The sequence below is a fragment of the Carassius carassius genome, chromosome 6 (assembly GCF_963082965.1).
Source record: "Carassius carassius chromosome 6, fCarCar2.1, whole genome shotgun sequence".
NCBI classification, from domain to species: Eukaryota; Metazoa; Chordata; class Actinopteri; order Cypriniformes; family Cyprinidae; genus Carassius; species Carassius carassius.
This window is the reverse complement of record NC_081760.1, coordinates 10,882,637-10,894,992: the sequence shown is the minus strand read 5'-3', so window position 1 is coordinate 10,894,992 and position 12,356 is coordinate 10,882,637. Positions and strand designations below refer to the sequence as shown.

The 12,356-nt window shown below is 37.1% G+C and overlaps 2 protein-coding genes across 5 annotated transcripts in view; one reads left to right on the top strand and one right to left on the bottom strand.

Moving 5' to 3' along the window:
• LOC132142378 (fibronectin-like) overlaps positions 1-9,980 on the bottom strand; it is a 34,476-nt gene extending 24,496 nt beyond the window's left edge. For 2 of the 4 annotated variants that reach the window (XM_059552192.1, XM_059552193.1), the window contains exons 1-18: positions 9,688-9,980; positions 9,450-9,575; positions 9,135-9,272; positions 8,869-9,000; positions 8,386-8,523; positions 7,683-7,844; positions 6,961-7,158; positions 6,243-6,425; positions 5,813-5,989; positions 4,975-5,127; positions 4,054-4,182; positions 3,669-3,809; positions 2,514-2,626; positions 1,681-1,849; positions 1,390-1,566; positions 1,085-1,213; positions 829-918; positions 490-684 (exon numbers count right to left, since the gene is read on the bottom strand). In XM_059552192.1, coding sequence (XP_059408175.1) covers positions 490-684; positions 829-918; positions 1,085-1,213; positions 1,390-1,566; positions 1,681-1,849; positions 2,514-2,626; positions 3,669-3,809; positions 4,054-4,182; positions 4,975-5,127; positions 5,813-5,989; positions 6,243-6,425; positions 6,961-7,158; positions 7,683-7,844; positions 8,386-8,523; positions 8,869-9,000; positions 9,135-9,272; positions 9,450-9,575; positions 9,688-9,847 — 2,710 coding nt within the window. In that variant the 5' untranslated portion in view covers positions 9,848-9,980. The remainder of the gene's footprint in view (positions 1-489; positions 685-828; positions 919-1,084; positions 1,214-1,389; positions 1,567-1,680; positions 1,850-2,513; positions 2,627-3,668; positions 3,810-4,053; positions 4,183-4,974; positions 5,128-5,812; positions 5,990-6,242; positions 6,426-6,960; positions 7,159-7,682; positions 7,845-8,385; positions 8,524-8,868; positions 9,001-9,134; positions 9,273-9,449; positions 9,576-9,687) is intronic. The other 2 variants (XM_059552195.1, XM_059552194.1) reach the window with 2 other exon arrangements.
• Positions 9,981-11,267: 1,287 nt separating this feature from the next.
• On the top strand, positions 11,268-12,133 carry LOC132142377 (calmodulin-1-like). Its single transcript, XM_059552191.1, has one exon. The coding sequence runs from the start codon at positions 11,448-11,450 to the stop codon at positions 11,787-11,789; it is 342 nt and encodes a 113-aa protein (XP_059408174.1). The 5' UTR covers positions 11,268-11,447; the 3' UTR covers positions 11,790-12,133.
• Positions 12,134-12,356: the final 223 nt, after the last annotated feature.

The window sequence follows — 12,356 nt, the reverse complement described above, 5'->3', positions numbered from 1 at the left end:
TCATAAGGAACTTTGTATTTGGTAAAAAGACCTCAACTTGAAGACGAGAACAAAGAGACACAGTCCATCCTTATAAGGTTGTTTTGGTTCTGAGAAAGCACTAAATCTCCCAGCTTAGGCATTTGCTAGAGTCTGCTCTCACCGTGAAATGTCAGAGAACTGGCAGACCTCTTTGCACATGAATGAAAAACTTGGGCACTTTCACAAGCTTAGAGAAAATTGAGTAAATGGCTCTTAATAAAGTTGTCTGAACTCCAATGCAGACATAAAATGCTAAGTGTGTTTGAGCAAAAACATTTTGATACAAACTGAGGTAAGGATACAAATTGTGAACTGAAAGCAAGAGAGGTAGCAATAAGCTATAAAAAATAAAAAAATAGAGTGGAAAGTGTCACCTGCACCATGCCTAATTCTCCCAATAATTTACAGTCATTTCCTACAATATCTGTCTAATAGAAGCATCCAAAAATGGATCTTCTGAACTCTTACCAGGCTGTTGCTTTCCAGCAGTGCTGACCTGTAGGACCAAAGGTTCACTCTCCAAGTTGTCTTCCACTGAGTAAATACTGACATTGTATGACAGGCCGGGTCGTAGGTCACCCAGTGTCACATATGTTTGAGTTTCAGGGAGGATGAGCTCAGTACTGCTGCCCTCAACCGATGGAGTGTACACAACACGATAGCCTGTGCACACATTCCAAAAAAAAAAAAGTTGATATCTATAATTCCACATTCATACATTATCAGAAGATGTACTAAAAACAAAACTTCAAGCAACTTTACAAGACAATCTTAATACATGAATGTTGGTGCACAAATCTTACTCACCAGTTATAGGTGCTTGGGGTTTAGACCATCTGATCGTGATGGATTTCTCCTGTACATTTGAGACCTCATGATTAGTTGGAGCATCAGGTGCTGTGAATAAACAGACAATTAATTTGAATGTGCAGTGCATTCTGCTGACTCTCATGGCTGGATGTTCTGTAAATGGATGAATCTGTAAATGAGGTAAATTTTGTTTTGAAGACACAACCAGTTCTTAGCATCAAAACAACAATGTGCATGATGATGGGCATCTTACCAGTGGTCTGAGTGGTTGTCAGGATGAGATTTGTATTTCCATCTGGATTGACTTCAAAAACTTGGACATTGTACCTACGGCCAGGCAGAAGATCTTGGATGTTTACTGATGTAGATGTTCTTGGGAGGTCTATGGGGGAAAAGGGTAATTATAAAGTCAATCATTTTTTTTTAAATGATTCTAATTGGATAAGAATGGTATTATAAATTTAGCTTCTTTAGCTTTTCTTCTCATTTCAGTCATGTTGAGCATTAAAATTCCCCTGTTCATTTTTTAAAAAGTGGCATGTCACTGACTATACTCACCAATCACATGTGGTTGGGCTCCTTCCTCAGAGAGTTCATATTCCACTCTAAATCCAGACACTGTGTCAGATGCAGATACCCAGGAGATGACGAAGCTGTTGGAGGTGATTTCGGTAATGGACTCTGAAGTGTCCACTACTGGCAGGGGCTGGGTGGTCTCACCCTCTGTTTTGTCCACTGCAGAAAAGAAAATGATGAAGTTTTTTTGCTTTCTTTCAATAGAAAATGTTTGAAAATTCTATGACAAAAAAAAATAAATAATAAAAATTGAACATGAAAAAATCTACGTACAAGAGCCATACACAGTGGTGAAGTCAAAGCGAGTGACCTCTCTTGGTCCATAGCGTAGAATACTGATCAGCTGACCCTCATAGGTCAAACCTGGTTTAAGCCCTAAAATGGTGTAAGAGTTGAGGTGCCCAGGAATGGTGACCTCCTTCCAGGGTGTACGTGTGTTTTTCTGTGAAAGGAAAATGTTACATGCTGAAAAATATAGAAGCTAAAATCACCAAAGTTGTTCAAGCAGGTGAATCTGCGGTAAAACTTGAGTATGAATATTTTTCTACCTTTACATGTTCTTAAACAATTAGATTCTGCTTTCTTTACATGTATTGAAACAGCTGACAAATGTAACAATGAGTGGGTATTCCGATAAGGGCCAGATTGTTAAAATGTAAGGTTTTTCTAAAATATATATGAGATTGGTTGTTTGAATGTAGTTTGGCCTGCAGAAATAAAATATTGTCCAAACACTGCTTTTAAAATGCCCTGCCAGGAAATAATAATAATTAAAAAAAATCTGAAAACCCTCTTTCTTTTAGTTAATATTAATAATAAAAAAAGCACAATTTTTCAACTTAACACTGATGTCCATGTTTCATCATGTCAGAGCGAAGAGTAGACTCCAAGGACTGTGGCTTATTTGTGTGTGTGATGAAATATCATCATATGTTTTTAGCATAGGCAATCATCCCTTGCTGACAGAGGCACACAAACATTCACTGAAGGGACAAAATATCTCTCATCCCAGGAATCTGGAATCTTCCTTACTGACATAAATTGTAACTAAACCAATATCACCATAAAAATCCAGCTCTGAAAATCCTCATAACACAAAAACTTACGACTCTCCACTTCAGGATATATTGTGTAATGTGGACAGATGGGGGAGCGTTCCATTGGATGGGATGGGAATTTTGTTGATTTCCAGCTTCTGTAATGATGACCCGAACAGGAGCTTTTGAGAAGGAGGATAACAATTTATGATTAACAGTCTGATTAGATAGTTTCATATTGTAAAGGCTATTTACTCTGCCACTGTACTTAATACGATATGTAAAACGTGATGAACTCAGTCTGAAGGAAAGTAAAACAAAAGAAAGGAGAGAAGTCTTTGGAAACAGTCTGTTTCATATTAAGAATTTGAAAAGAAGTTTGGATAAGACAATCAAATCTTGTCTGGCCAGATGTCTGAAAATGGAGGAAAATAACCCAGTTTGTCAAGTGAGGGGTAGTAAAAAAAAACTGTCTGGAGTATGATTGCATGGGTGTGGTGTTAAAAATCACACTCGGCCATAACATTCTTCATCCAGTTAACCCTTTATTATCCCCAGGCCTTCACAGAGTTTGATTAATAGCTGCATTGCAATTCAACACAGTGAAGACCCCTTCAGCTCTGGCAGAAAATACACAATCCTTTATGGTGTCAAACCAAAATTACACAAAACGGTAAGATGATAACCCAAATACAAATTCACTGTGTCCTTCAAAAGTACGACCTTCAATATACAGCGCTAAAGCCAATCGTTTACAGATGGTCTGAGTACATATTGTGGCTGATCTTTTTTTGTTTCTGTATATTCCATAAAAAAACAGCTCACACTTTCCTTAAAAAAGGCCAACACAGCTAACAAAAGGCAACCTGTCTTACATTATTATACGCTTCTCCTACAGGGCATTTGCTTGCACAGAATCGCAAATGAACAGCAGACCATGGTATTAAAAGCTACAGTATAAGCGCTATTTGAGAATCACATTTGGTATTTAGCACAGATGAGCCATAACCATAGACAAAAATAAAATTTTCTAAGGGCTCTAACACAGTGGTGCTCAAGGCAGGATTTATAATGATAAACCGTTTCTTGCATAAAGCTATCATATGGCTACTTTAATGGTATATTCTGAAGCCTGACAGCCTCAGTTACTGAAAAACAAACAAGCATCATCAACTGTTGAATGAGGGTTTTTTAAATACTTGGAAAAGTGTTGAGATATCTTACCAGTAGACTGCAGAGGCTCACAGGCCAGTTCTCCAATGCCATTGCCATAGCAGGAACATCTATATGGGATGCCTTGGATGACTTTATTCCATGTCTCGCCAATCTGGTAGAACGCCTTGGACCCGGGTTCCTGGCACTGGTCTGAAGAGAAAGAATAAATGGTTTGTGTAGAGAAAGTAAAAATAGTCTTTCATTACAACATTTACAAAAACTATTGTTTAAATCAAGTCCGTTCGATTTGAATTGAAGGAAACACGAGCCATTCATGTTGTAAACATATTTGAATGTATAAAGGGAAGTTTTGACATTTTGAGAAAAAGGGAAAAAAAAGAAAACAGAACAAAAGGCATCCACAAAGCAACAGAATTAGAGAGTGCTGGCTTACCAATGGCATCACATTTCCAACGACCCCGACCTTGGCCAAAGCATGTACAGTTCATCATGTAACCCTGGTCATGACGCTTATCGAAGGTCTCATTCACATCATATGTCTGTCCATTTACTACGCATTGGTCTAAAATAGAGAAGTTTTCTTTGAGAAACTTTATAATGACTATGACTCCCAATTTTAATTTGTAAGTAGAACCTACATAGTTTTAGATATTATCTGAGGCTACTTGCCTTAAAAAAATTAAAGTGGCAGTAAAGTATTTTACATTGTTTATAATTCTAATCAAAAATACTATTTCTAACAAGTGCTGAAAACATTCTGTTTATCAATAAATCTTTCAGAAATGCACCAGTTTCCTACAAATATTAAACATAACCAGTTTCAACTAGGATTATAACAATAAAAAAATATGTTTCTTGAGCATATTACAATAATTTCTGAAACTTCCTGTGGCAATGAAGACTGGAGAGGTGAAGCTGAAAATTCAACTAAAATATATGTAAATAGATAAATAATATATATAAATAACATTGTTTAGTGAATTTTTGATCAAATAAATGCATAATTTATGCATAACCTATAAATGTCTTGATAAGCATAAGAGACTTCAAAAAAAAAAATCTTACAAACCCCAAACTTTTACAGTAGTGTATATAAGGAATATATTTATAGTATAGTATACATAAGTGTGTGTGTGTGTGTGTATACATACATGTATTTACTACTTCAATTAAAATTAATTAAAATTAATTTAAATTAAATTAAAATGAATTTAAATTAAAATGAAATTTAATTTAATTTAAAATTATTTAATGAAAATAATTGTAAAACTATTTCATAATGTAATCATCTATTGTCATGTTCAGAACTACTTTTTGAAATATGTAAGATACTGTAAGTGTGTTTGAGAATGACCTCTGAGCTGAGTGTAAGAAATGCAGTTCCATTCTCCACGTCCATTGCCCTGGCACGTGCAGCGCATCATGTGACCGAGTGTGTCATGGCGCTTGTCCCATTCGTCACCCACACGATACATGACATCATTAATGGTGCAGACTTCCTCATGAGCTGGATTAAAATGAAGAATGTGCATCTATGATTACAAAAAACCCCAAATATTTACAACAAGCATGTCTAATCTGAATGCACTTCTCCCTGGAGCTAAGCCAGGAACAATGCCTGGTCTGGACCGGAGCCAAACTTAAAACCCTGACAAGGGCGGACCCCATAGACCCAGTCATTGAAGCCACAAATCAGTACCCCATTACAAAACTCCAGCTCCCATAATGGATCTTAAATACATCTAGAGATCTCATTTGCAGTCTACTGAGTGTCATGGCCTGAGCACATAAATGACCAATTAAGGCCAAAATAGCCATTACTGTCTATAAAACCTGACTTCAGTTGAATGCATAAAAAAAATGAATAATTTAAAAAGATATAAATCTACAGTTATATTCTTACTGACACACTAAGTACATGAAAACTAAATGTGTTGTGACTGTATAAAAGTGGTCCTTATGCAGCAAGGTGCCAAAATCTTTTAGTTTTTACAGTATTCTAGAACTTCGGTTTCAATGTGCAGAATGTTTAAGCTAAAAATGTATTTCCAATATCAGGGGATATTTCTGCCATTATCCATAAAGGAAATAAATTTGTATCGCAGTAAACAAAGACAGTACTGCTGTGGGAGAACTGCTCAGTAAAACCTTTTCTAAAAGGAGAAAATTTGATCTAAAGCAAGCAAACTCACCAGCCATGGGACAGAAGCCGTATTTCTGATCTGTATCATAGTCAGTAGTGGTACCACACCACTTCATGCTGTCACGACGGCCATCAGATGTGCAGTCGGTGTAGTTGCGTCCATTATACTTGAAGGGAAACTGGCACAGAGCACCATTAGAGTTTCCACCATGAGTCGCCACAAGCTCTGAAAGTCCAAAAACAGGAACAATCAGAGAATTCAAGAGTAAATCTCAACTGATTACATTACGAAAAAGACCATGCCACTAAATTTATTGGTTTCAATCAAGGCTTCACCTCTGTGGTCAACCAGTTTTACCAGAAAAACCATGCAATGTGTTTATGCTGGTCGAAACCAACATAAACTGGGCATTTTGCTAGTGTATTCAAGTTGGTGTATTCAAGGTGCATAAAGAAAAATGGTTCTTAAATGCACTTACGGTTCTTCTGGGTACAGAATGAGTACATGCCATCGCTGTCATAGTTAGATGTGGTACTGCACCATAACTGCCCATCAGTTCGGCCCTCAGAGATGCAGGAGTAGTGGGTGTTCTCATTAAAAACAAAGGGGAACACACATGGCTGCCCAACAGAGTTGCCACCATAAGCAAAGGACTGTCCGTCTGTGTAAATCAAGAAGAAAACATTATCAGTGGCATGAGGGGTGTTTCAATCATTAATAAGGGGTTCATTTCATACCAACATTTGGAAATTTCTATACTCATCCTCCTTTTTGGGAGAGAATCACTTTGAGGCAAAGCAGTTTGTTTTAGGCCTTTTACCTATAGCTTAAACAACAGGGTATGGCGCTAGAAATGGCAAACTCATGAGTTTGATTCCCAGGAAATGCACAAACTGTTCAAATGTAAACTGAAGGCAATGTAAGTCACTTTGGATAAAACCACTGCCAAATGCATAAATGTACACATTTTCCAAATGTACAACTTTAGTTTGTTTTGGTGCCATTTTATGTACATAAGTTGTAGAAAAAGAACAAGAAATTGGTGAAAAACAATTGAAACCTACACTGGTCACATGACCTTCAAGGCTCAACAAGGGCGTAAAGCATGCACATAAAGTTTTCAAGAACTGGTTAACATAATAAGTGTAAAAAATATTCTTGAATTCCCACATTTAATTGAAATAAGTAAACATCACCTTGCTCCTCGCAGCTGATTCCTCCTCCAACACAAGTGCACAGCATCTCCTTGCTGCCCTGAGTTCTGATCCAGCTCATACCATTGGAATAGTACACACCAGAATCAGTTTTACAGTTGCCCTCCTCAAGAAGTTCTGACAAGACACTGACTTGGTCCATCATTTGCGAAACTCTATGAGCCACGGAAGAGCCAGAACCTTAGCCACAAACACAGCAGATGAGCTGTCGAAGCTTATAGCAAAAATTTATATACAGTATAAAGAGGTTTCCTATTGGAATGTTTTTTTATTTATTATTATTTATTATATATTTATATATTATATATTATATATTTTTTTAAGAAATGTATCCTTATATGTAACCATAATGCCCCTATTGGGAACTTAGGATCCACTGTATGTGATCCACTGTATGTTTTTTAAGATCTATATTTTGTCATATGTTATTTTTCTATTTCTATCCGGATTCTCTCAGAATTGTTACAACAGATATTACAATAGGCTTCCTTTGGTTTCTGTAATGAATATTTGGGCTGCTGCACACTTATGCTACATATAATCTACAATAATAGCAATTTCCTCCTACAACTTAATAAATGTTGTACCTTGGCTTTTAATCCTGTAAACCTTAACTCAAAAAAGCATGGATAATTGGAATTAAATAATGCAATTATGTTTTTAAGTCTTTTTCATTCACTTGACAGCAGATTTTGTATACTTGCCAATGGCGGTTGTTGCATGGGAAGCAGCATATCTCTCACACTTCCATTCTCCACGACCATTGCCTGTACAAAGACACTGCAGAGTGTTTCCATTGGAGTCGGTTTTGGTCCAGGTCTCACCAATACGGTATGAGGTTCTGGTATCTTGGTCATTACAGCGGTCTGGAAAACACAGTGAAACAGGTCAAGGTCATGGCTCATAACAAAAAAATTAAAAGCGTCTTTACTGAGATGCATTCACATTCATTTATCCAACACTTGTTTGGGAAACACCTCCAAACCATCACACTTCAGTAGGATGTCTTTATTTATGACCATGGTGAAGTGTTTTCTGACACTTCCCAAGCAGAACAGGTCAAGGAAGTCAAGATCTCAATAGTGTTTGTTCACCCACTCATCTTCCTTTCACTGCAAGACTCCAACTTCAAAAACTCTGAAAAGTGAATGCTGTAATTTTCCGTGTGCAAGCTCCCATCCAGCAACAGGAAGCTTGCAGTTTTGCTGAACTCATTGGTAATAATGTAATAAGGGTGTGTCATAGAAATAACAAAGTCATGAAAGGAGACATGTGAAAATGCTGTAATTTGGAGGAAAAAAAACGACCTAGGAAACAAGTAGGCGTATACTAGGCAACAAACACAACAAAAATATGTTTTTTTTTTACTGTTGTTGAACACATTCAATATTGAAAGGAAGCTCTTACTTCTAGAGGTGCAGGTGATGCGTCCGTTGCCCTCCCCCAAACAGGTGCAATCTACTATCATCCAGCTTTGATAGGGTTTTTGCCATGTCTGACCAACCACAAATGAAGATCCTAGTGTGTCATCATAGCAACCTTCCGCTGTGAAGATAGAGTGATTCCAAAAAGAGTCACATGCAATTTCACAACCACAGAAGCAAAAAACTAAACAAACCAAACAAACTAACCCATAAAAAATTGCATTTACAGGGCAAATAATTAATAATAAATAAATAAACAAACATGCAAGCATGTTAATAAAAATACAACATATACAACATTTGCATATCCCAAACTTTCAGAGAAATGTAATTTAATTAAATGTTGCAACTAATTTTAAAATAACTTACATAGCTTTATAGCTGTTTGCAAACAACTTTATACAGATTTGAAGGAATAGCTATTAGCCTGTAAACTGTTTGCAAATACAGGTAAACACTAACTCACCAACTGGTTTACAAGTCCACTCTCCCTTTCCATTGCCAAGGCACACGCATTCAAGCATGTAGTCTCCATTGTCATGTGGTCGTGTCCAGGTGTCCCCGATTCTGTAGGAATTTCCTCCTTCATGGCACCGATCTGTAAACAAGAAGGAAAAGAAGAAGATCAGTTTAGTAATTGGGAAACATTTTTAAATTACAAATCATTAAAAAAAATGTAAAATAATAATATATATATATATATATTTTTTTTTTTTTTTTTTTTTTACTTACTTGCAATGGTGCAACTAATTTTGCCCCGGCCGGACCCAATGCAGGTACAGTCCCATATCATGCCATCCTTTGGTCGCTCGTAGGTCTCTCCGACTCGGTAAGAGCGTGCATTGAATTTGTCATAGCACGTCTCCTCGGCTACATGTGTCAAAAAAAGCTTTATAATAAAAACAGGCAATGACCTATCAACTCGTTTTGTGTGCATACAGGCTACGTGCGTAATTGCGCATTCCTGCGAACTCACAGAAAGGCATGCAGTACATGAAAAAATATAAACAATCTTAATGCATCAAAGTGAATCATAAAAACGCATACCTGCTGGTTTGGATTTACACTTGACCCCTGAAGCCCCCTGACAAGTGCAGATCAGAGTGCTGTCCATATACTGGCGCTCCCACTGATCGTCCATCCTATAAAACCGACCGTTGTCGTTGCACCTATCTAAAGTTAAAAATACACCGTTAACATATATATTGCTAAATAAGCTAAATAAAACACCTATAGAGTCAACTTTTTTTCTTGTTACAGCAGGTGCACTTTTTTCAAAACTTACTTTCATGAATTGCTAAACTCCTGGCTTCTTCGTAGACAGGGTCCAGACGGATTTGTTGCTGCGTTTGTCTTTTACTTTCCCCTGCAGACTGTGGCATACAGTAGACAGATGCCCCGATGCACAGCAGGAGCAGAAGCCTCTTTACTAAGACACGGGTCATTTTCACCCGCTGCCGACAACAAGTGTGTAAATGTGTTTTCTATTGCGCGCTGAGGTTCGCAGAGGCTGACTGTATTAGCGCACGGTTGTATTTCAGCTGCCTCCCCCTGACTGTACTGAACCTCCGCCGTCCAGCTGATGTTGGACAGTGCTCTTTTAAAGGGGGATTTTATCCAACCCAGTGTAGAGAGAGAGAGAGAGAGAGAGAGAGAGCTTCGGGGGGTTGAGGGAAGGGATCTCTCATCCTCTCCAGTCTCTGCGTCATTGTCGGGAAGTCTGCAGGTAACTGTCATCTAGAGTTCACAGTTATCCAGAGTTGAACAAGTTCTATTAACATAAGACACGTTTTAAATGATCTTACTGTGTAAATTTATATTAGTGTTGGCAATATTAATATTATTAATAATAAGTATTTAGGCTTATTTAAATACATTTTATTAAATGAAAATAATAATAAAACAATGTCACAAATATAACTGACATGTATTATACAAATGTACTTAAAATACATGACAGCATTGAAATGTATATAAAAAATGTAGTAATTACTAAATAATATACTATCTACCTCCGCTTATTACTAAATTAATTATAAGTATATATACATTCATATATACATACATTTATACATTCTAACATTTTTACAAACATGTATATAAACACACATATATATATGTGTGTGTGTGTGTGTGTGTGTGTGTTTGTCAGCTTGGGTGATAATTAAATGACAAATTTTGTAGATGTTCTAAAACTCACATAAACATAATAAACACTTTTCTCTAACTTTTTTTTTTTTTTGTTAGCTTAAAGTTTATCCTTCATGCTGAATAAAGTGGAAAGAGAGCAGAGTGATTCTGGGCACGCTGCTTACACATCATGCCTTGTGTTCTTTTTTATGAGTGGAAAATATGCAGTGTTACTGGTGCACATTTTTGTCCAGCCTTGGTGATTCTGGAAGTAACTGAGTAGAAAGGGAAATAGCTGCTGGCAACAAAAAATGATTTAGTACTGAAACCCGTGTGAACGTTCACTTACAGGAACTGATGACCAGTACCTGGTATCCATGTGTAGGCATGTGACTCAATATTAAACCTAATTTCCCACAATGTCCACAGTCTACTGCTGCAAGTTTGTTCAGTTTTGTCATCCAGCTCTTTGCTTTTCACATCTGTGAAACAGAAGGCTTTTTAGTTATAATCTGAGAAGTTCATGTGTGCTGTCAGTAACGCAAAAGAAGAAGACATTCATATACTTAATTTTTTCAATTCAACTTTTCACTAATAATGTATGCTAATATAATTTGTAATAAAAAAGTTAATGCATAAATAAGATTGCAACTCTCCTACCATATAAAATAAAATGACATTTTGACATATTTTGATCAAAATCAGTGTAATAAAATTTGGGCGCACAGCAGCAGAAGGTTGGAAAGCAAATGCTTGGGATTCCGTTTATTTCCTCTACGTACAGACTAACGAAGTTCACACTAAAGTATGGCTGATCAGCTAACAGAGGAGCAGATTGCTGAATTCAAGGAGGCCTTCTCCTAATTTGGCAAAGATGGTGATTGCACCATCACTACTAAAGAGTTAGGGACTGTCATGCAGTCCTTGGGCCAGAATCCTACAGAGGCAGAGCTTCAGGATATGATCAATGAAGTTGATGCTGATGGCAATGGAACAATTGATTTCCCAGAGTTCCTTACTATGGTGGCCAGGAAGATGAAGGACATGGAAAGCGAGGAGGAGATCAGAGAAGCATTCAGAGTTTTTCATAAGAATGGAAATTGTTATATTAGTGCAACAGAGTTGCGGCACGTCATTACAAATCTGGGGGAGAAGCATACAGATGAGGAAGTGGATCAGATGATCCGGGAGGCAAATATTGATGGTGACGGCCAGGAAAACTATGAGGAGTTTGTCCAGATGATGACTGCAAAGTAAAACCTGGAAACCAAAGGAGCACAACAGACCAAACAGTGGGCAGCACTCTCACTGTCAACCTTCAACAAGCATCCACAACCCAGTCTCTTACTCCTCTCCATTTAGTTTTGCTCTCTTCCACTTTCCCTTAGTTTGATCAGTCCTCTGCTCTGCTTGTATTTCCAACATGATCTCCTGTCAGCTTTTTCCCAACATTATCTGGTTTTCTTTGGAAGAAAATATTTACATGCACAACAAAGTTTAAATCTTGCATATATGATGGTGATGATAACAGCAGTGTAACACATGTATCGATATCTTAAATATTGTGACATACTATATGAACAAGAGCAATGCATGCTTTATTTATGTTTGGCATGTTTCTGTGTTTTTTCTTTTTCCTTCCCAGCTTGCCTCTTTTTCTAACTTGCTAGTTCTCCTTTAACTGCATGTTTCTCATGCAACCGCTCAGTGGTCTTAGAACTGTATGGTGAATAACCATTCATGGATAATCAGGGGCTTTATATAACAAAATAGCTCAAACTTCCATGTCATAGTGTGTTTTTGTAAGGGTAGATCTGTGTCTGA

What these genes read in the sequence shown, in the direction of transcription:
- LOC132142377 (XM_059552191.1), top strand. Translation starts at nt 11,448, where the DNA reads ATGCAGTCCTTGGGCCAGAATCCTACAGAGGCAGAGCTTCAGGATATG.